The 24,007-nt window shown below is 40.6% G+C and overlaps 2 protein-coding genes across 11 annotated transcripts in view; one reads left to right on the forward strand and one right to left on the reverse strand.

Annotated features, from left to right (window-relative positions):
* Nucleotides 1-21,075, forward strand: part of PPP2R3B (protein phosphatase 2 regulatory subunit B''beta) — a 37,084-nt gene extending 16,009 nt beyond the window's left edge. For all 3 annotated transcript variants that reach the window (XM_083437877.1, XM_083437876.1, XM_083437878.1), the window contains 12 exons: nucleotides 6,687-6,872; nucleotides 8,484-8,587; nucleotides 10,162-10,264; nucleotides 10,808-10,882; nucleotides 11,979-12,065; nucleotides 13,311-13,467; nucleotides 15,282-15,330; nucleotides 15,685-15,774; nucleotides 16,919-17,094; nucleotides 17,586-17,704; nucleotides 17,815-17,921; nucleotides 19,867-21,075. In XM_083437877.1, coding sequence (XP_083294003.1) covers nucleotides 6,687-6,872; nucleotides 8,484-8,587; nucleotides 10,162-10,264; nucleotides 10,808-10,882; nucleotides 11,979-12,065; nucleotides 13,311-13,467; nucleotides 15,282-15,330; nucleotides 15,685-15,774; nucleotides 16,919-17,094; nucleotides 17,586-17,704; nucleotides 17,815-17,921; nucleotides 19,867-20,011 — 1,398 coding nt within the window. In that variant the 3' untranslated portion in view covers nucleotides 20,012-21,075. The remainder of the gene's footprint in view (nucleotides 1-6,686; nucleotides 6,873-8,483; nucleotides 8,588-10,161; nucleotides 10,265-10,807; nucleotides 10,883-11,978; nucleotides 12,066-13,310; nucleotides 13,468-15,281; nucleotides 15,331-15,684; nucleotides 15,775-16,918; nucleotides 17,095-17,585; nucleotides 17,705-17,814; nucleotides 17,922-19,866) is intronic.
* Nucleotides 21,076-21,233: 158 nt separating this feature from the next.
* The window catches only part of LOC310676149 (cohesin subunit SA-2-like), a 57,363-nt gene continuing 54,589 nt past the window's right edge, over nucleotides 21,234-24,007 (reverse strand). For all 8 annotated transcript variants that reach the window (XM_083437594.1, XM_083437595.1, XM_083437600.1 and 5 more), the window contains 4 exons: nucleotides 23,731-23,909; nucleotides 22,738-22,906; nucleotides 22,271-22,352; nucleotides 21,234-21,873 (listed from right to left, as the gene is read on the reverse strand). In XM_083437594.1, the coding sequence (XP_083293720.1) occupies nucleotides 21,865-21,873; nucleotides 22,271-22,352; nucleotides 22,738-22,906; nucleotides 23,731-23,909 (439 nt within the window). In that variant the 3' untranslated portion in view covers nucleotides 21,234-21,864. The remainder of the gene's footprint in view (nucleotides 21,874-22,270; nucleotides 22,353-22,737; nucleotides 22,907-23,730; nucleotides 23,910-24,007) is intronic.

Below are 24,007 nucleotides of genomic sequence, written 5' to 3' on the forward strand. Positions count from 1 at the left end.
GGCAGAGAGTGAGATGCTCCTACCCCTTTTTTCCTCTGAAGTCACAGCTTGAAATGTGCAAAGAGGCAATTGAATGCTTGTAGCTTGACATTCCCTCCCACTTGTGGCTTTGGGTTGCCCTGTGCTGGAATGCTGGCCTCTCTTATGAGGTCACCTTCATACCCCAGATTCTGATCACTAGATGTAAAAATAGCCCATTTTCAGGTTTTGCTTGGGCGTATGTGTGTTGCAACCACAAACTCTTAATATAAATATAGACCTGCAAGCTCATAATATATTGGGCAACTGTCCCTTCTGCTGTTGGAAGAACCTCCTCCCTGAAATACAAAGATGTAGTCAAGAAATATTTCTGACATTAGGAGGTAACATGTTATTGAGTTGCAGGGTCTCAAAACCTTTTTATTTAACTTTAAAAAAACAAAACAAAAAAAAACCACCATTATATTTGTCTTTCATATAATAACTATTGATCTAATGTCAGTGAACATTTATTTGCCTGTGGGTTGTTGTTTTTTCAAATTTCTGAATGAAAAGGCTATTTTTCACTGGAAATTAATTACTGTATTTTGGTTCTGCATCTTCTAGCGACTCTTCCCTCATCTATGCTATTTCGACTTGTTGCCTGGGTCAGGAGTTGATAAACTCCAGACTTGTGGGGATTTACTTCATTTTTTGCTAGTACCATGAGGCCATTCAGTCAGATATTGGTGCAAAAATTGGCTCAGAAGGGCAGACATAGAATTAAAGAACAGAGTACCTCTGAACATATGCTTGGACCAGGAATTTGTTTGCATTCCCGAAACTGAGGTCACTGAGTTTCCCCCTACTTTGTTTCAAGCAATACATACTTTTAAGGTTTTTTTTGTTAAACACTTGAAATCAGAACACTTGCCCACTGTACTACACTTCACCAGAAATCTGTCATTGATCCTGCTCTATCTTCTTTCTGCCCTTGTCTAGACCATTAACTTTAATTACTGGGCTGGACTAAGTGGGTAGTTGCACTACAAGCATTGCCATTACTTTATTCATCTTTTCTGGAACTGTTTTTAAGCTGGACATTTGTTTACCTGGAAGCAAGCCATGTTGAACTCAGTAGGAGGACTTCTGAGTAGCCATGTGTAGGATTGTCCTGTGTGTGAGAATCTCTGAATTACCCGTTGCTTGTGCCAGTAAACTGTGTAGCGTGTGAAGCATTTCTTAAGTAAATAGGATTATTATTTACTGTTTACTGCAGAACTAGTGTTACATGGCACCTGTAACCGTGCCAGATCCACATTTCGAAGCTGTTAAGTGGGCATATATGGGATAAGGCACTCCTGCAGGTAAACTTGTCCCAAGCTGTTAAGCACTTTATATACTAACAGCAAGACCTTGAACCTGGCCCAGTAACAACCAGCGCAGATCTCTGAGTAGAGGTGTCATTTAAAGTTACAGTTTGTTTTTTAAATGTGCTTTAACAGACCTGAAGATTTTCTTAGGAAAGAGCAGAATGTGTTATAATATAAAGTGCTGTTGCCTGCCAATACTATCACAATGCCTAACAAAGAATGTGTGAGGAGCACTGTTTGGCATTGTACTCTTGCATGCCTTCCTGTAAGACTGCAGAGCTCTTTTTTCTAACTCAAATCATGTGTCTAAGTCTTCAGATTCATGCTGGAGTACATTCACTTGAATCAGTAGTATACCTTTCTCTCCCCTCCACACCTGAGTCAGAAAACAAGTTTCTCTCTCTGTGGGGGCTGTTGTGAAGAAACAATTGTTTAGATGTGTGCAGGCTGAATCTTGCTGCTATCAGAGCTCATAAATAATTGAAGGAATTTTTTTGTTGAAACCTCACAGTATTTTCTGCTGTGGACATTTAAAACAAGGAACATCTACAATGTTATCCCTTGGCAAAAGAGTAGTGTACAATATTTGAACAAACTTATTATATTGTGAAGTTCTTGAGACCAAATCTAAACTTGATTCAAGACTGAGTGTCCTAATAATAATCTGTTTTTGATATAATGTTTCTCCAAGCCTATGCAATAGAAGTTGCATGTTATGCAGCTCATAAGTATACATGGTCTATTTTTTAGCATTTTTTGTATTTATTGATTTGTTTGTTTGGTTGTTTGTTTATTTATTAAATTGGTTTAGTGTCCTTCATCCGATGATCACAGGGTGGTTGGCAACATAAAAATACAAAATGAGAATAGAAAATACATAATAAAACAAAAGCACATCAATAACCCCCTCCTACAAACACATTTAAAGAGCCATAGAAAGTTTATCAGCCAAAGGCCTCGTTATAGAGAAATGTATATGTAATGAAGGCTCCAGGTGAGCCTCCCTGAGGAGAGCATTCAGCAAACGGGGAGCCACCTCCAAAAACGCCCAATCTTGTGTTGCCACACTCTGGACCTCTCATGAAGGAGGCACATGAAGGAGGGCCTCAGATTATGATTGTAGGGTCCAGGTCAGTTTATATAGGGAGAGGTGGTCCTGGGCCATTTAAGGCTTTATAGGTCAAAACCAACACTTTGACCTTTATAGGGCAAAACCAACACTGCAGCCAGTGCAGCTGGGCCAGGATCCATGTAATATGCTCAAACCTTCTTGCCCCAGTAAGCAACTTGCCTGTTGAATTCTGCACCAAGTGAAGTTTCCAAACCGTCTTCAGAGGCAACCCTACTTATAACACGTTGCTGTAAACTAAGCTAGAGGTTACCGGAGCATAGACAGGCTATACCTTTCCAGATAGGGGCACAGCTGGGCCACTAGCCGAAGCTAATGGAAGGCACTCTGCATCCCTGAGGCCACCTGAACCTCAAGCGACAGTTAAGGATCCAGATGTGCTCCCAAGCTGCATACCCACTCCTTCAGCGGTAGTATGACCTGAACAAAAGCAGACACCCTCCTAGGGAACTGCTCATTAACAGTGGCTCAGTCTTCTCTGGATAACCCAACACATCAGTTTCCTGTAGATGTTAAACAGCATAGTGGATAAAATTGAACCCTGAGGAACCCCGCATTGAAGGCTGCACAGGCCCACAGATCATTCTCCAAGCATCATTCTCTGGAAACAACCATCCAAGTAGGACTGGAACCACCACAAAGCAGTGCCACCTAACTCAGACAGCCACTCCAGAAGGATACCACAGTATCAAAAGCCACTGAGAGGATGAGAAATAGACATATTATCCCCGACTCTCTTCCAACAGAGATCATCATTCAGGGCAACTAAAGTGGTTTTTGTTTCAAACCGGGCCTAAATCCCTATTGAAATGGATCTAGAACATAATTTTCCTCCAAGAGCACCTGGATCTGGTCCATGACCACCTGCTCAATAATGTTGTCCAAGAAGGGGAGCTTGGCAACTGACTGATAGTTACTTAAGATTTTCCAAATGCAGGGAGGATTGGTTTCTTGAGGATTGGTTTTATTGCTGCCTCCTTCAAGCAGGTAGGGACCACCGCCTCACAAGGAGGCATTAATCACCTCCCTAGTCCAGATTGTGGCCTGCCACAAATGTTGGGCCAGTGACGTTAGGGGCCAGAGCCAGTCACCTCGGCATGGATGTTGAAGTCCTCCAGACCCAGCAGTCTGGAAGTCCTCAACACTGTCTATGAGACTAGCTTTGTCACCTCAGGCAGGGAGACTGCTAGGCAGCGAGGTGGCTGGTAAACCAGCAGAATGCCTAATCTATCCCAGTTGCTCAATGCCAGGAACACATTACTTTCATTCTGCTCTTGCCATATACCATATACCATATACCAAAGCAATTTTTCATTGTGCATGCTTGTGCACCCCTTTTGGTCATCATTTCTCTGCATCTTTGGAGCAAAAATGTGTCAACATATATCATCTACTTCAAACTCTGAAAGGTGTTTACTGAAGGGCTTACTATCTGCTGATGGCAATGTTTGTGTTTCCTCAAACAGCTGGTGGTCGTGTTTAGCTGTCACAAGCCTAACATGTAAAGAGCAAAGCACTTTTGTAAAGAAGGGAATGCTAAATATAATCAACATTTCCCAAATCTAAAGGCTTAACATGTTACACTCTGCTGTCCTCCATTTGGCTGCAGTAGAAAATAATTAGTGCTTACAAGCTTAAATTGTATGGTGTGTTAGTGCTGCTTTTTGTTGTCATGAAGTTTCTTGTAGTGAGCTGTTTTGCAAACTTCAGTTTTCATTTCTTAGCTGAAACTTTTTTGTGCCATTTGGTGTGTATACACTAATGTAGCAGTATGTATACCAATATTATGTGGCAAGAGAGTTTAAACACTGCAATCTGTATAATTTATGGCCCTATTAGTCATAGGGTAGGGAATTTGCTATGAAGAGCATTGAAGCTCTGATCCTTCGCTATTGGAAATACAGTTGTCCTCCCCCACCCGAGCACAAGATAAAGCGCCCACATATTTCTGAGCCAGCCTTGGCATCCGTCCAGCAAGGCTTCAAACTGTAAAAAAAATCAAACTGGAGCTTTCAGAGTGCAGAATTATTCAGCCAATAACAAATTCCAGTACTCTTCTTCAGTAATGTGAATCCATAGCACTCTGCCTATGCTTGGCTGTTTCGGACATTTTTACAGAGCTGTTTAGGTATGGTCAGTGTTAAAAACTGCGATATGAAAGCTAGGTGCTAAATGGCATCTTAAACCAAAGTTATAGGCACAACAATGGAATGTCTAGGCACACTTTTTTTATAACAAGAATACAAAGCTGAAAATGAACGGCAGCTAAAATATTATGTTCATTTTCCACATGGTCTAGTCCTTCCCCTGCCCACCCCCGTAATATTCTTAAAAGGGTCTCTTCTTCAGTTTTCATGGAAAACTTCCACTCTGCAGTTTTAATCTGAAATCTTAGGTGCAGTTTTTTCTCGGTCTCTCAGTGGCTTTCAATACCACTGGTCCAACTGTATTACAGCAGTTCCATTCCTACCTGTGAGAATCCAGAGAGTAAAAAAAAAAAAAAGAAGAATCCAGAGAGTACCATTGTGGAAGTGCTCTTTGGCCTTCTGGTACTTTTAATATAATATTCCACAGGGCATTATTTTGTGTCCATTGCTATTTAACATATGTTCCTACAGAACACCTGACTCAGGAGTTGCTGTGTAAGCCCTGGGCCAGTGCCTGAATGTAGTGGTGGACTGAATGAAGGTCAGTAAACTGAATTTGAATCCAGAGAAGAAAGAGGTTCTTTAGGTAGATGGTCTTATGCCAGAAGATAGGCCAGTTGCCTGTTTTGGACTGGGTTGTATCTCCTCTGAATGAGCACATATGTGGCTACTCCAAGATGCATCTTTAAAGACCTGAATGACCTCTGTGACTACTAGTGCCTTTTGTCTAGTATTCTGGCTACAGATATATCTAGATCTGGGTAGTCTAAGCACTGTAGTCTACGCATGGTACTCTCAAGACTGCTGCAATACAAGGTTGCCCCATGAGTCTGAACCAGAAGTTCCAGCTAAACGGTTGATGAGGGCATACGGCCAACAAACCTTTGCTAAAACATCTGCACCATATACAACTGGGCCAGGCTCAAGGTTCTCATATTAATATTCAAAGCCCTGAACAAATTAGGTCCATGATATCTTAAGGACCTCCTGAGCCCTTATATGATATCCCAGCTGAGTCACCGTATCTCACAGAGGAGCACTGTTGATTGTTTCAGAAGCCCAAATGGCTTCAACTAGAAATAGGACACTTAGTGTTGCTGGCTCCATGCTGATTCTTCAGGCATAACTTTTTCAAGAAGAACCAGCCATTTTTACCATTGTTTGTATTGTTTTATGGTACGTGTTTTATTGTGCTTGCATATTCTGTTGTGTATTCCCTTGATACCTTATTTGAGATGTGGTGATCTATAATATTTGTTTATAAGTAAAGCTAACTTTTCAGAACAGTATGCAATTCTATTTTATAGTGCAATCATATGTATGTCTATTCAGAAGCTCCCAGGTGCGTATAAGAGTGCAGCCTGGGTGTAGCATTTATCAGCTTTATTCCATCTGTTGTACCTTTTGCTGTATGCTGCCATATTTCCAGATAGCAATATGAATAAAAGCTAAATCCTTGTTTACCAAAAGCAACTTTTTATCAAGTTGCTCATTAAAAACTGCCATTGCTCTTTTTTTATTTTGACTAATAGTCACTTCTATACATACGTTGAAATGCGATTTCTTCCCCTCTTTAAAGTGAGCCATTTAAACAAAAAACAAAAAAAACTGCCCCCTCATTTCTTCCAAGGATGCAGTATCACTTTCCACCCCTTGTTCCCCATTTGAATTTGGAAAAGAACTTGCTAAACAACTGGAAATTATAGTGTAGTCTTGACACATTTAGCAAAACTGTTCATTATTTGCTAGTGATTACTTGGTAATGTTGGTTCCAATAATAGATTAACCTTTGAGCAACTGCAGATGTTTTGTTACCCATTTCCAAAAGCGTGAGAGGAGGCTACAAGGCAAAAGGCAGTTTTTTCTATCACAGATTTAAAGAATAGTGACTTTCATTGTTAGGCTTCAGAAAAATCTCTCATTTCCTTCCCACCCCCAGTTTAAGGGTTATTCCTATATTACCATACAAATATTATAGTAGTAGGCTTGTTAAGTGTACATTTCAAGACTTGGAGACAAAACTGTCAAGATGCCTATTTTAATTTATGTCTTAAAGTTTAAATTTTCCTTTTTCTATAGGTTCAGTCAAAGAAAGAAGAACCTTTGACACCATCTCTGAGCCAAACCATTCCAACATTTTATTTTCCCCAAGGATGTCCGAAAGAAAAAGTGAACATAGATAGTGTTATTACTAAGATAGAGAAAACTTTTGCTCAGTTTCCAAATGAGAGAGCAACATTAGAAGATATGGGTAAAGTTGCAAAGGTGAGCCCAATAGGTTTCTCTTCTTCTTGCCCAGAAGGATATGAAGTTCATGAAGAACATCAAATATACTGAAGTGTGTGCAGTGCAATCCTAGGTGTGTCCATAGGGCTGCATCCTTAGTATATTATTTGGGAAAGAGAAAAAAAATTTTAAGTGGGACCTACCTCTGACCATAATGGTGGAGTAACTGCCACTTATCAGTAGGGGGACAGATGAGGCAGCAGGATGGTTGGCATTGTGTGGGTGCATTGGTGGAGGTGGTACTCCTCACCAGCCGCTCCTGTGCTATACTGATATAGGCTCTCACCTCAAGGAAGTGGCTTGCATGCCACTAGCAGCATGTGAGAATATGGCCTGAATCATAAAGACCTGCAAAATATGCGGTAGCAGTTTCTTTCTTGCATGGTGCATTTTAATGTATTTTAATCTTTATTGGAAGCCGCCCAGAGTGGCTGGGGAAGCAAATAATAAATTCTTCTTCTTCTTCTTCTTCTTCTTCTTCTTCTTCTTCTTCTTCTTCTGGTTGAACTGTAAATGGCTGAGCACAGTTAGGCTTTGTGTCATCAGTGTAGTCATAAGGTAAAGGTAAAGGTACCCCTGCCCGTACGGGCCAGTCTTGACAGACTCTAGGGTTGTGCGCCCATCTCACTCAAAGAGGCCGGGGGCCAGCGCTGTCCGAAGACACTTCCGGGTCACGTGGCCAGCGTGACATCGCTGCTCTGGCGAGCCAGAGCCGCACACGGAAACGCCGTTTACCTTCCCGCTAGTAAGCGGTCCCTATTTATCTACTTGCACCCGAGAGTGCTTTCGAACTGCTAGGTTGGCAGGCGCTGGGACCGAAGAATGGGAGCGCACCCCGCCACGGGGATTCGAACCGCCGACCTTTCGATCGGCAAGTCCTAGGCGCTGAGGCTTTAACCCACAGCGCCACCCGCGTCCCTCTCAGTGTAGTCATAGAATTGACCTAAACATATTGTGCCTTAAGGAGCTCTCCAGCGAGTTAAGGTTTGCTGACAGTCTGTATAAGTTATTTATACAATAGAGAGGCTGACAATAACAGATTTTCCTATGGAAAGAGTTGTACAGTGGTACCTCTGGTTACGAACTTTATTTTTTCCGGAGGTCCGTTCTTAAGCTGAAAGCATTCTTATCATGAGGTGCACTTTCGCTAATGGGGCCTCCGGCATGCAATTTCCATTCGCATCCTGGGGCAAAGTTCACAACCAGGAGCAGCTACTTCCGGGTTAGCAGAGCTCATAACCTGAAGCGTTCGTAACCAGAGGTACCACTGTATTTAAAGAGAAGTAAAGGAAAAAGTGATAGGATTCAGTCCAGCAAGACCTTGCATGCTACAGGTGGCGTTTTTGCCAGAAACATCCCTTTAACGAGCCTAAGGTTTCGACTTAAATTTGAAATAAGTATAAATACGGTTGTATGGCATCTAGGGCAGTATAGCATTTCACTCAATAAGTTAAACAATGTACTTTGATACTTACAATAGTGCAATAAAAATGAAAGTTACTTTCCTTTTTCCAAAATGTTGGCATTCTAATAGGCCTGACAGTTAGTTCTAAAAGAATAATCCTCAAATTTGTTTCTGATTAACTCTAGGCTTGTGAATGTCCTCTATATTGGAAAGGTCCACTATTTTTTTGTGCTGGAGGAGAACGAACGGGATTTGTGTCGGTTCATAAATTTGTTGCAATGTGGCGGAAGTAAGTATGATTTATTTAGCAAGGCCATTTCATCAAGCTTTAAATAGTTTAACTGAATAACTTTCGTCGGAAAAAAAACCAGCATTAGAATAAGGAACATGGCAAGAGTTTTAAAATATTTATTGTCCTCTTCCCCCATCCCAAAAATGTATATTTGGATTTGGTGTAAAACAACCATGCCATTTCAAAGTGAAGTTTTTAAAAAAGAGAAGGGAAAATAAGATGCTTGAAAAAGTTCATAAATAAAGGCATTGCTGGGTTTGAACAGTAACTCTTTTAAGCCTGCTAGATTCCTAACATTTGATGGATGCAAATGTTATTTCAGGCATTGCAATAGAATGACATATATAAAACACTTATGCATGTAAAAACAATTGCCCAGCGCTTTTTTCCTTTAAAAAAATGTTTAGGGGTATTCTCGTTTTGACTCAAGAAAATCACTATTTTATAGTTCAAATCAGGGGAAATACAGTAAATGGACAAAAGTACAAAGATTCACAACATGTTTAGGGGTATGCATACCACTATGTCCTTCCAGAAATAAAGCACTACAATATATATATCAGATTGAAACCACAGTGCATATATAAAATCTATCCAGATCCAGGGCAGGGACCATCTAGAAAAATATTTTAAAAGGCTTGTGAAAAGAGAAATATATTTAGCAGGCACCAAAAAGCCAATAGAGGATGCCCTTCTCTGATATGCAAAGGATAAGGACCACCACAGGAAAGGCTCGATTTAAACATTGTGCGGAATAGACCTCCTGATAGGATGCTATCTGTAAGAGGTCCTTGTGCAGAGTGCAGTGATTGGTTGGTTATGTAGGAGATGATTGGAGCATGTGTGGCTCACCTGGGGCCCTCCAGGTGTTGTAGGACTATCAGTCCTAGCCAGTATTGCCAGTGGTCAGGAATGATGTGTATTGTAGTCCAGCAGTATCCGAGGGATCACAGTTTAGCCACCTCTAGATCAGAGATTTCATTAATTCCTATGCATACATTTTGAGCAGATCTCCTGCTGGGGAAAAACAGGTTGCATTACTAAGAAATCCAGTGCAACAGTTGCACTAGCAGAAGCTTGTTGTGCAGCAGATGATTCTTGCTCAATCTGTTGCACAATAATCTCCAGGGGAATTTGTGTTTCCCCCTACACAACAGCTGATTGTTCTTGTGCAACATTCTTTGGTAATGTACTTTTGCTTTCCTTTGTGCAACCGTGTTCCACCAGCACAAGTATATTGCTAAGTGGCTTTAACTTAGTACAGTCGTACCTTGTTTGTAGAACGGAATCCGTTCCGGAAGTCCGTTCAACTTCTGAAAACGTACGATAACTAAGGCGTGGCTTCCAGTTAGCTGCAGGAGTTACCTGCACTCAATCGGAAGCCGTGTTGGACGTTCGGCTTCCAAAGAACGTTTGCAAACACTCACTTCCGGGTTTGTGGTGTTCGGGAGCCAAAACATTTGAGTCGCAAGGCGTTCAAGATCCAAGGTATGATTGTACTACATTGCAAACAACTCACAGGGCATTTAACTTAATATACACGTGCACATTAGACTACTTATGCATTTCAGGATTCTACAGACTTGCCATGATGCTGCCTCCAAGTTTGTTCATCTTCTCAAGAGCCCTGGATGTAACTATTTGGTACAAGAAGACTTCATTCCATTTTTACAAGTAAATTGCACTTTCTTGCTTGCTATTTTTATGTCATGAACCCTTTAAAAGACTTTAGTTTACTTTCCATTCTTTTTTAAAGAAATAAACATGACTAGCCCTTATTTGCTAACTCAATGACACACAAGCTGACAGATCAAAAAGCTCAAGCCATTCCTAGGCAGCCTGATTACTAGAACATGGTGAAAATTAATCATTGCTAGTTTTCTCACCCAAAGTTGATATGAAGGCCATTCTGCCTCCATAGTCCTCTGAAGCCTTTCTATTCCTTTTCTAGCTCACATTCAGATTACATATGTGCATTTGCCCAGCTCCCTACTCTGAATCCATGCTTGTCTTCCCTCCTCCTCCAAACTGTTTTCCTCCATTGCTACTTTCTCTTTGGAGAAGAAACCTTTTCCCAAATAACTGGAATTTTGCATATCATTTCTAAAATTAGAATTCTGTTTTTCTTCCTAAAAATGAAACCTACTTTTCAAATAAGTTAAGACATTGTGCTTAAGTACCAACAACATGCTTCTAACCTTTGTGCTTCTTTCTTAGGATGTGGTCAATAGTCATCCCAGTCTAGTCTTCCTAAAAGAAGCATCAGAATTTCATTCTCGGTATATTACAACAGTAAGTGACTTGTATATAAAGCTTGTTTTTTCTTGGGGCCAATCTAGAACGATTTGAGCATATAACACCAATCCTGGCACAACTGCACTGGCTGCCAATTAGTTTCTGGGCTCAATTCAAAGGGCTTGTGTTGACCTATAAAGCCTTACATGGCTCAGGACCTCAATACCTCAAGGGCTGCCTCTCCCCATACAAACCAACCCAGATCCTGAGGCTCTTTTCTATGCCCACCTCCCTCCCAGAGAGGTTTGAGGGGTGGTAACAAAATAATGGGCCTTTTCTGTGGTGGCTCCTTGATTGTGGAGTGGCTCGCCTTTCACCATCATTACATGTCTTTAGATGCCAGGCAAAAATATTCCTCTTTACCCAGGCCTATGGCTATTTAATAATAATAATAATTAATAATAAATTTTATTTATATCCTTATATATAATTGAAATAAGTGAAAGTGTGGGGGAGTAGACTATTGTTAGAATATGGTCATTCTGCCAGCACAAGCATTTCTGCTTGCCAGTCAAAACGATATTCATTCCCCTGCTGTTCTGTGAGTTCTCCTGATCCCTCAGAGCCGACAAGGGGGGGGTGTGTGTGTGTGTGTGTGTGTGTGTGTGTGTAGCAGGGTAAAGCTCCATTAAATTAGTGAAACTATTTGAATTGAGTAACATGAGTTTGCCACCATCACATATAATACTATTACTACTACCACTTCCATTTATATGCCACACTTTATCAAAAGATCTCAGGGCACATTACAAAACATCAATGATCAAAACGTAATAAAAATATAGTAATAAGCATATTGACAGACAGCCTAATAGTAAAATAATAATTAATGCAACATTGAATTCTATCAAATATCCCACTGAAAGTTTTCTCAGCTTTGTTTAGGTTAAGTACAAGCCTTTTAAAGCTTATAGAATGTAGAAAGCAGGGATTTGGAGAAGGATAAAGCACAGTGGCTATAGATTAAGCCCGAAAGATCTGTCAAGGTTTCGAGCCAGATAAATTGAAGGAGTGTTTATATCATACTTAAGTACTCAGACTATTTGAATGAATGCAATTGGTGCATCATTCATGCTTTATTTTTATGTTTCAGGTAATACAAAGGATATTTTATACAGTAAACAGATCCTGGTCAGGAAGGATCACTTGTAACGAACTCAGAAAAAGCAGTTTTTTACAGGTATGATCTGTGTATTTTTGTGAATAACAACATAAGCCTTTATATGTTAACTGTTCAAATAGAGAGGGCACTGAAATCAATGAGCGCCAGATGGTTTAAAGCAGTGTTTCCCAAAGTGGGCGATACTGCTTCCTTGGAAGGTGCTGGGACTATCCAGGGGGTTACTACCAGCCTCGGGTGCAATTGTGGGGAGGGGGCAAGGGAAGCATAAAGAACATTTTGAAAAACCGTTCATACATGTTTCATCTGTTGTGTAATGACGCTAATTGCCAGGTTGGGCTCTGTTGCAGAACGGCAACTCCTCCTCCCCTGGACCCAGTGGTTGAGCTGGAGGTGAGGGGTTTTCCTGGGCTTGGGGGAACCCTTTTTGGCTTCACCCAGGAAGTGGATTGCAGCTTGACTGCCTATTTAGGACTATTGGTCCTAGCCAGTACAGTGGTACCTCGGGTTAAGTATTTAATTCGTTCCGGAGGTCCCTACTTAACCTGAAACTGTTCTTAACCTGAAGCACCACTTTAGCTAATGGGGCCTCCTGCTGCTGCCGCACCGCCAGAGCATGATGCATGTTCTCATCCTGAAGCAAAGTTCTTAACCTGAAGCACTATTTCTGGGTTAGCGGAGTCTGTAACCTGAAGCGTATGTAACCTGAAACGTATGTAACCCGAGGTACCACTGTATTGCCATAAAAGAATGCAAATTTGTCACTGCATATTTGTTTGTTCAATCAAAGAAGGTAGAATTCCAAGGATGTGCTGAGTATTTTATTTTATTTTTCTGAAAATTGGATAGCAGGCCAAATAAGTTTGGGAACCACTGGTTTAGAGGGTGAACTGGTTTTTTCCCTGTGGATCTTAGTTCTGTTCAGGAATATTTGTATTTACAGTTAGCCAGTAAGGCTAATGTTCCAGTTGAATTTTAAGTTGGTTTGTTGAAAGCCTGCTGCAGGATGTTGTGCCATATTTATTTAAGTAAGATCATATTTTTCATCACAGAACTGTTAAGCCAGGTTCAGGCAGTAGTTTAAATCATGATTTACACCATTGCAGATGAACTTCAGGTTTGCATGCTTCCTCAATGCACATGGGAGGAGACGAGTGAAAGTTGTTTTCAGTTTTGACTAAACCTCAGTTCCCTGTTAGATTTAGAACTTTGAGAAGTTGTTGGTATAGAACTCAGTGGGGCCTACAAGATATTGAATTCTTCCTACAAGCTGCTAATACGGTACTTCCTCTCTTCTATCAATAGAATGTGGCATTATTGGAAGAGGAAGTAGATATTAACCAGCTGACAGAATACTTTTCATATGAGCACTTCTATGTAATCTACTGCAAATTTTGGGAGCTGGATACAGACCATGACCTTTATATTGATCCGAAGGATTTAGCTCGGCATAGTGACCACGGTATGACAAATGGAGCAATTCAGTTCATTTTGGATAGTGCATGAGAGTACATTTCTGAGTCTGCAAAGCTGGAAGATATCCTATGCTCTTCTATGACAGCACAGAAGTTGCCAGCCGGGTGGGGCAGAGCTGCTACACTAGCTTCCCTGCAGATAGGTGGCTGTTGCTTACTTGGAGGGGAGAGGCCGATGCAGTGCAAACACACCAGCAGAGCCATTCTGTTGTTTCTGACAGTGCATTTGCACAGTGCTGACTTCCCCACTGTGTCTCCTTTTTGGTAAGCAACAGCGACCCACTTGCTGTGAAGCCAGCATAGTGACTCTGCCCCCATCTTATAAACTGCTTCTGTGAAAGTATCCATATTTGTAGCAAACCAATCCTTAATCTTTGATCATAGTTCATTCCATTAAATTTTCAAAGACATAAAATAATAGTCTGTAGACCTGTATGTTACATGTGTAAAAACTCTGTGTATCTTAGCATATCTGAGGAACATTCCTGTAGACTGGGAGCCAGCTTCTCCTACACACACAGTACTCAGAATCAATGTGTGCTTTCCTATGGCACTTCTGTGTGATGCTTGCTCTATGACTCTTTTTAGTGTTTACAGTATCTATAGTGCTAATAATTTCCTTTTCGGTGCTGTATTTGCTGAAGTCCACACGGAATGAGAAATATTTGAAAGATGAACTAAACTGTAGGGTTTCATCTGCTTTAAACCTTTTCCACTGAGGAACTAGTTCTAAAAAGGCAGTCTGTGGTAGTAAAATACAACTATATTTTAGTAGCTTGGCTGGTACCAGTGCAGAACATTTGTGTTAGTTTAGTGATGGTGTACTCTTCTGAGGATGCGTGCATGAATGTCCTGAGGACAATTACCAATACACAGTTAAGAGCTATGATCAAAGAGGTTTGGGGCTATATACCTTTTACACTGTCATATGTCATTTTATCTGTACTGCTAAGCCTCCAGATTGGCTAACAGAACTAACACTTTCGTTGGGCCGATTATCCCTTCTAGACTCACAGTGAACTTGAAATTAAAATTTAACTGGATTTATGTTTCTTTTATAAGAAGTTTTAATTAGACACACCTAAGAAGGGGCTAGAATTTTGAACAGAACCATGTCTGTTCAGTGGGCCAGTTCATATGCTCAGCATTCTTACCTGGCATGAGAATCCCTTTACATCACGAGCAGTGTTCTTGCCATGCATATATATGTAGTATATGATACACATGTAGGCCTCCCCCAAGGCCTCCTCTCCCCCAAGAGAGACACTCTCCCATGGGAAAATACAGGGCAAACTGGGCATACTGACATCACATTTCCTTTACCTAAAAGATGTCCAAAGAGAATCTCTGCTGGGTGGGTATTGATCGTTAGGCCAGAGTCCGTAGATGTTGATTCCTTGGTGAACTAAGGCTTCATTTGGTGAAGTGGGGAGGAAAATTGTTCAGTGAAGCCAGAGTATGAATGTGTTCCAGAAGAAATGTAAGATGTTTTTCAAAAATTCAGGTTGGCAGTTGTCCAGGTAGAAGCAGGCACATGTGTTCAGTTGCAGGCATTTAAATAGCATTTGTAAATATAAGACACCCAGGCCCTATATTTTAACTAACTTTAATATTGGCTTTTTATAATGTTGTATCCTGTCCTGCGACCTTATAGTGAAGAACACATAAGAAATCTAATGAATAATAAATAAGGCAAGGACTGAAGTGTTTCTAATAAAGTGCTTATGCACAAGCTCTGAAACATTTTAAATGTATGATTTAACTTTAACATATTGACTTTAACCATTTTGCTCTTTCACAGCTATATCTAATCGGATGATAGAGAGGATTTTCTCAGGAGCTGTAACAAGGTGTCTCTTTTTTACTTATTAAATTTAAATTTAACCATCATGCTTCAAGATTAGTTGGCAAAGTACATGGACAGCTGAATTCTGATAAATATGAAACATATTACCAAGATTCAGTATTTACCTTAATATTGATTATTCTAAATGCTGCATTTTTAAAAAGATTGACAAACTGTAGGCTAATTTATAAATACTTTTCTATATATTAAAAGTACAATTTGACTATAAAGAAAACAATCAACAACTGCATTTCCATGACTGACAGCGACAGTTGTGTTTTAGAGTACTGATACACATATGAAAACGGTTTTTAATACCTTCTCTTCTCCCTTTGCTTTAATCACCTGAATCTCAAAGAGGCAAGAAAGCACAGAAAGAAGGAAAAATAAGTTATGCAGATTTTGTATGGTTTTTAATATCGGAAGAGGATAAAAAGACTGCAACCAGGTAAGAATAAATAGCTGTTAGGAGTATAATTGCAGGCCTTTTATACAAGATCATGGGGTCAGGTGACTTGTGCTGCTACCAAAGTTTGATAATTAAATTTCATTTTATAGATCTTTCTTACGTTCAGTACTAATGAATTAAGAGGTTTGTGTGTTAAGGAGAGGCTGGGTGCCAGCTGTCAGGGCTGCAATTATTTCATACTACATTGAGCCAGAGGGTTAGGGTAAGAAATGTTGTTAGCATTTGTCTGTCTCGAGAGACAATAGAGTGTGCCTCAGGGGGTGAAGTCAAACCATTGCATTAGCAGCACCAAAGTGACTTCCCTAGGGCGCAAGCCTCAGCAGTGCGTTTGGCAGCAGCTTGGCTGCAGGAGTTGCCAGAAAGAGGCACACAAGGCACCATCCAACTGTCTTAGGAACTCCAATCCAGATTTGTGTAGGGTTTATTCCTTAGCCATTTCTTCTTCCGAAGATATCCCACAAGGCAGCAGAGGTTTAAGATCAGTTTTTTCCTTCTCCCAGATGTTCTACCTTCCCAGCTTGATGAGCCCCATCTGCCCCTCACTTCCCTCTGCAGTATGTGCAGAAATCACCTTCTTGACCATTGGAACCATCGTTTTTCTCATCCACTCAAGTCCCTTCATATGCAGCGGAAGTCCCTAACTCACCAAGGGTTTGAGACCCACTGGCTACCCTCACCGGGTTTAGCCAGCAACAGAGGATGTGATTTCTGACTATGTACCCCTCCAGTATGCCCCACAAATCCGTTCTGGAAGAGTTCTTCAGGGACTGGAGTTGCAGGATCAGAGAGGGTATTCTGTTAGCAGATACCTCTATACTTGAGCAACTTCACTGAGAAGAACCCACTGGATTCCACCCAATGTGTCCCAAACTCCTGGCCCATGACAATACAACAAAGCAACAAAATGAATGGCATGTGTAATACTCCAAGCAACATTCACATACAAGCAATTTCTGCTGAATACTTTTGGTGTCGTTGACAGTTTAAAAGTTCAGCATGTGTTCTCAGCATTTCACAAATTCTCAGCCATTTGCAAAAGGTCCTTTGTGTTTTTTATGTTATAGCAAAGGATATAAAAATAAATTTGAAATTGGGTGTTAAATTGTTTAATTATTCTTTACAGCATTGAATACTGGTTTCGCTGCATGGACCTTGATGGGGATGGTGTATTGTCAATGTATGAACTGCAGTACTTTTATGAAGAGCAATGTCAAAAACTGGACAATATGGCCATTGAACCACTGCCATTTGAAGATTGCCTTTGCCAGATGCTTGATCTTGTGAAACCAGAGTGTGAAGGTAATAGGTTCTTTTTCCTCTCAACAGCTTCTCTGAGCAATCTTTTTGCTAACAAGATAAAATCATGTATGGAGTCTCTGGCTAAATGTTCTGGTTTAGTTATCACATTTAGCAGGCAAAATTCATCTGATAAATTGCATTATGACAGGATTTCAGTCGTAATTTCCAACCTGAAAATTGGCAAAATTATCAGGTTATCAAAAGCTTGCTAAAATAAGAATTGTCACCCCCACCCCCAGAATTCCTCTTGGGAAGATGCTCCAAAAGGACTGTTTTGATTTTAATAGTAATAGGAAACATCATTTTTGAGAAGAACTTACTCCACAGATCTTAATTGGGGGTGTCTCATATATTATCCATAGGGATTATTAGTCCTAGTTCACATAATCAGTAAAAGCAACATTTATAAACCTTTTCAGTTTTCCAAATACTTCTATCACAGCCCGTAACGTATCAAACGTTTAAAACCTTGTTTCTGATCCTGTTTCCAGGAAAAATAACTCTTCATGACTTAAAGAAGTGCAAGATGGCAAATGTGTTTTTCGATACCTTTTTCAACATTGAGAAATATTTAGACCATGAGCAGAAGGATCAGTTTTCTATGTTAAGGGTAAGAACAATTAGTGTCACAAGTTGATGTTCATTAGCTTAACAGTCTCCTTGATGATAATTTCATTTAACATTCTTCAGTATTATAAGCATCATTGATCATACCCCTAGGGCACTGAAAACGAAAACCAAGAACTGTCTGATTGGGAAAAATATGCTGCTGAAGAGTATGATGTCCTAGTAGCAGAGGAAGCAGCTAGTGACCAGTGGAATGATTGGTGAGTACAGTTTTTAAGGCCTGATGTTTTTGTTTTAGAGATGCTGTAATCCACCCAGAGTGGTTGGGGAAACCCAGCCAGATGGACGGGGTATAAATAATACAAGTATTATTATTATTATTATTTACTACAGTTACGGAATCTCTTCTTAATATTAGCAAAAGAGATTGGTTTTATTACCACAGCTCAGGCTTAGATAGACAAAAGTGACTAATACAGGGAAAGATAATTATTTAATGAAGAATTTGCTTCCTGCAACAAAACACAAACCTGTTCTGGGTAGCAACCATGGCTTTTCTAGGGGAAGTCCACATGCAGCCTAGCCAAAGTCACATGAGAGAGCAAGTATTTCAAAGCCATGCCTAAGAATACTGCCTGTGTTCGCATAGAATGCTGAACCATGGTTTAACGGGGGGTGGGTGGGGCTCTGCATGTGTTGTTAAAATCCATCTCCCATCATTCCTTTCTCTTGGACATGCTGGCGTGGCCTGATGAGAAGTTGCCGCAAACACCTGGAATGCCACGGGTTCCCCATTTCTGATTTATTGATATGTGGATGAGTGTTCACATCGCACAGCAAAGGGCTGGGCTTATATGCTGCTCTCTCCTCCCATGGAGCCAAGAGCAGTTCTCCTGAGTTTTGTTTTGCTTTCAGAGAAACTCAGTGTTGCCTATGAACTGGGGATTATGGTTGACAAGGAACAATCCAGCTTCAAGCTATGAACTTACAAAGCTGACTTGTTTAACTGAGGGTTGCTTATTTTTAAACTATGTTCCCCTGTGTGCATAATGCTAACTGAGGATCTCTGAAAGTGAAAATCAAGTTTATAGAAATCTTCCTCTTGGCAATATGAAGGGAGAGGAGGGGAGCATATGAGATTGATGCTTTGTTTGGGCCCATGGAGGCTTATCCAACACTAAACCAGAGTTTGTGTGCAAACAGGGCTACTGGCTGGTTATATGTAAAACATTAATTGCTGTATATACTTGAGTATAAGCCAACCCGAATATAAGCCGAGGCACCTAATTTTACCACAGAAAAACTGGGAAAACTTATTGACTTGAGTATAAGCCTAGGGTGGGAAATGCCAACAGTGGCAAAGGCGGAGGAAGGAGCAGCCTGAAAGGGCTGCTCATTCCTTCTCTTCCTCTGCCCACAACAGCCTCTGCTGCTCACAAGGGCAAACAGTAAGTGGGATCCTCACTTGAGTATAAGCCATGGGGGGCTTTTTCAGCATAAAAAATGTGCTGAAAAAGTTGGCTTATACACAAGCATATATGGTGAGTAACAACACTGATGAGCAGTTATCGTAACTACCGTATTTTTCGCACCATAGGGCGCACCTAGTTTTGGGAGGCGGAAAACAAGAAAAAATTATTCTGAACCCCAGAAGCCAGAACAGCAAGAGGGAACTGGCTTCTGGGATACCGTGTGGCTGTTCTGGCTTCTGGGGTAACCGCGCCAAGCCTCTTCAGGGCAGCGGGATGAAGGCTCCCCCTGCCCAAAGAGGCTGCGCAGGGCTAAAGCAGAAGCCAGGACAGACGCGTCGCTGAAGGGGCGCTGCGCCTTCTCTCTCTCTGCGCAGCGCCTCTCCTGTGAAGGAGAGAGGGAGAGACGCTGCGCAGAGAGGGAGAAGGCGCAGCACCCTTCAGCGAAGCTGGAGAAGGAACAGAAGGAGACCCTTCTGTTCCTCCTCCGGCTTCCAGGACCGGCGCGTCGCCGCGGAGCCTGCATTCGCTTCATAGGACGCACACACATTTCCCCTTCATTTTTGGAGGGGGGAAAGTGCGTCCTATAGAGCGAAAAATACGGTAACCTAAAATCCATTGAGTATGGTACATAGCTATCACCGAAAATGGATCAGCTGGGAGCATAATGCAATAAAGTACAAGGTATGTCCATAAATATGTACTTTCTTTGTTAATTCCTGTGTTGCTTTCCTAGTTATGAAGCGGAATTGAACCCTGGAGATCATCAGAAGACCAACGTGCTGAAATATCAGATGGAAAAAAGGCCTTTCTTTGATATGCCTTCCCATTTGGCAGACGTTGACTTAGATGAGTATGACTATGAAGATGATTTTGAATGAATTGTTTGTATAAAAATAAGGACCGTCTGCAGCAGGTCTGCTAAATCTATGTAGGGCTTAGTTTCCAGAAAAAGTAAACTTAGTTCTTTGTGCTGCAAAGTTAATATTTTAATCATTTTGGATGATAGCTATTGTTAGTCACACTCAAAGTAGACATTGTAGACCCATTGAAATGAATGGTCTTATACATGAAGGTCAAAGGGCTTACTCTGAGTATGACTAACATTTAATATCACCCTTGGACACCTTGAAAAAAAGAAAGTTGCTTTTTATGGAATTACTTTTTTGTATTTATTCATTAGATTGTTGCCTGTAAAATAGAGTTAATTTATTTATAGATAGGTTATATTACCTTTATGGAATTACAACGTACCTTCCCCCCTCTAAAAAAAAGAGTAGAATTCTTCCTAGTTTTCATTTATAGCGATAACGGTCTCCCAGCAGAAATCTAATAACTTTGCCAGAGTTCAAAGAGAACAGCTGTGCGTGAAGGTCAAAGCATCACTGGACATGCTGGTGCACGCAGCAAAATGTGGTCTTGCCCTGAAAAGTAACACACACACACACTGCTCCTTTTAGTCCTTCAACTTAAACCCCCACCGCCACCCATTGCAAGAATGGTTTTTATCGCTCACACTTGACTGCAGTGGATGTTGTATTCTGTGTCAAAGGAACCAATGTAAGTTTTACTTGATCTGTGATGTGCACTAACCTTGTTATGGGCATTTAGTGTGTTTCCTCAATGGTTAGCTAATGACACATTCCATGAGTATTCATACCAATGGTGTCAGAGCAGCTGAACAGTTTGATGCTTCCCTTGAGAAGTGATGGCTTTTCTGGACAAGCTAGAAGTTGCTACGCCAGTTTTTTAAAAGCATAAGGTTTGTAGTGCCTTAATTATCTCAACGTTCACACAAGGAACTAAAATATTGTGTTCCAGGAAGATTCTTGCTGTTTTTCATGTAAAACAAAAACAGGTGTAAGCTATTTTGTTTGCAGTGCAGATCTGTTTAAAGCATTTAAATATGTTATTTTCAAATAAAGTTTTTTTTCATATATGTAAATTCATTGATTTCCTTCAACATCTGTGTAGACTCTTTTAATACTACTGCAGCTTGTAACAGATGTCTGTTTGCACACAATAAGCCAGGGGAACCTGTGGGCAGGAGACTTTCCTTTTTCACTTGCCCACAGTAAGAAAAGAATGTCTCACTTAGGCAGATTGAAACAATCACTCATTTTATTTTGCAAACATGATAATATAAAAGTATGAAACCAAACAGCTGTTTTACAAGCTCAGTGACAATGAATAGAGCACATTTTCACCCTAGTACCAATATTAGACTGCCATGGTATACAAGAAAGCATGTGAAATACAAATTAGAAATCGTGTTTTTTTAAGGATTCCCCCCACCCACATACATAAATAGTTTCTCTTTCTCTATTCCCCAGAAACCCACTACCCTGCTTCTGTGTTAAAAAGTAAACAGTCTTATCTCAAAAGTGGTCTGCCATGGGCCCAACATAAAATACTGCTCTGCTACTATATGGTAGGTTTTCCCATTGTTGCCCTGACTACAAATACATCTGCCGTCACATTTTGGACAGAGAAACTTCAGCAAAACGAAGATGAAAATCAAGTGTTTGCAGAAAAAAAGTGTAGTCACAACAGCATATCAAACCATGTAGTAACACTGGCTGAAGAAATTATTGTAATTTTGGCCATTACCTTTCTCATGATTCAGTTATATTATAACCATACCATGTCATGCTTTCAGCTAACCAGGTGTGGCCCCCATTGCAATGCCTGTACTTTTCTTCATTCAGGTGAAAAAGCAGAGTGTCTTTGCTTCTTACGTCTCCTAAATAATACACAAATCAAGGTTATTACACAGAGCTCTGTACAGACCCTGTGGCCAACTTGAATTGCAGTTATATTGCTATTTGAATAATGTTTTCTAATTAAAAATGCATTTTCAATCACCAGTTCCTCATCAGAGCAGAAATGAAGAATGGGTAACAGTGGTGCTGGGCAGTTTGGGTTTTGAATTTAGGAGTTACCAGTTATGTGTGTGTCTTTAACAGTAGGCAAATATTACCACAACAGATTAAAAAGGGTACAGTACCGAGTGTTTTCCAAAGATTTGAGACGCTAAGTGAAAAGGCTAGCCTTTGTGAACAATAGCCTTATTCTTCCCCACTCCACCAGTGTGTACTACCAACAAAATATCTGAAACCTTGATATAAAGCCATCCTTACCTGGTCAGCACCAACAACATCAATATCAGCCTCTTCAGCCAGAACCTCTACTGTATTTTCTACCTTGGTACCATCTGGAATACTAAAACGAGAAGCCAGATAGATTAGCTGCTGTCCTTGGAAACTAGTTTTTGCAATCTAGAGGCCAAAAAAAGACTTCTTTTCTAATAGGAATCATGGAGAAACTCATTTTTGAAGTTAAGAACTGGTGGCTAACAATACACTTCAGGAAGGGCCCTGCCATTTCGAGTTAAAGAACAGTTTACCAGAGCTCTGCTCTGCCCAAGACTCTTGAGAGCTGCTGCCAATTGGAGTAGACAATACTGGGCTAAACAGACTCTACAAAACAGCTTCATATGTTCTTCAGTAAAGGTTGAGTTGAAATGATTCAGTTCTTAAGTGCTGCAGCAACTACAGCCAAGAGAGAGATTCCAAGTTACAAAGATAACCCCAAGCCTATTCCTTACCTATATTTTCTCTTCAGTCTTTCAGGACCTGATGGATATTCTTGGTGACAACTGTCATGAGATTTTAGCCTCTTCCTGCTATTCTGTGCCAAGGAAGGGAGGTCCGATGGGCAATGGGCATGCGAAGGTGTGTGTGCCATCTCAGTGTGACTGGTTTTGGCGCAGGATCCTGGAAACAACGAATTATATCCATCATCCATCTACATGTCACTGTTGTTCCTTGTACCACATCAAAGGCCACAACGAAACTTCAGGAGAGGGTTTATGTGGGGAGCCATGGTAGGGGAGAAAGAATATAAGATTCAAAGCTGAATGGGTTGCTTCCAGGGGCCAGGATATAAAATGTTTTCTCAGTGGATACAGAAGCTTTTGTATTTCCGATCTTCATGAAAGAATGTCTGCGCTTATGTAGCCAAAACAGAGGCGGCAAAAGCTTTGAGGAAACCCTGAGTTTTGCAAAAGTATATTTTAAAAAATGCAGCAAACAAAACCAAAGAAGCATGCTCAGTGGGTACAAAATGCTGGCTTGCTCAGGGGAAACAAAGAACGGAGTTGCTGGGAAATGTCTAAGGATAGTTCTCTACCCTTTTTATATCTTATCTCACTGTCTGGATTGATACTGATCAGCCTTGTCAGCAACAGAGCTTTCCCTTCCCTGCATGCTACAAAAAGTGGCTTGAGGGGGCAGTTTCAGAGAACCCCTGGAACAGCAAAGGGGTGAAGGGAGTATTGTTCCATCTGGCAAGCTAGGATAATGGAGAAACTGAAAGGGCTAAATAAATGACTTTGTGATTACTGAATATACATGGTTAAATTGCATTATATAGATTAATTAATTAATGTGGGATTGCTTTGTTCCATACAACTGCTACAAGACACCAGATGAGAGAATTACGGTATATTGTTTACCTACAGATATACATATTGTATACATATTACCTACAGATACATATTATTATTATAACTTTTAAAAATAAAATAGTCACATTATACCTTCAAAGAGGTTTTTTTTACATGGTGTCCTATCGGATGGCCATTCACTTATGCTGCTGATGATAGAACTCTCATCTTCATCACTGGCCAGCAAAGAGGTTCTGTACCACTCCAGCGAGTACACAAATTCTTCTTTACAAAGTGCTGGTTCAGAGGTATATCTCAGCAAGTAACAATATCTGGATGTGAACATGAGGGAGAAATACAAACGACCGAAAGATCAGGAGGTGGTTCACTATAGTAATTAACAAAGCTTTTCTCTATTTCTCAACCAAGG

Source organism: Podarcis tiliguerta, assembly GCF_965153285.1.
Source record: "Podarcis tiliguerta genome assembly, chromosome: 4".
In the NCBI taxonomy this organism is placed as follows: Eukaryota; Metazoa; Chordata; class Lepidosauria; order Squamata; family Lacertidae; genus Podarcis; species Podarcis tiliguerta.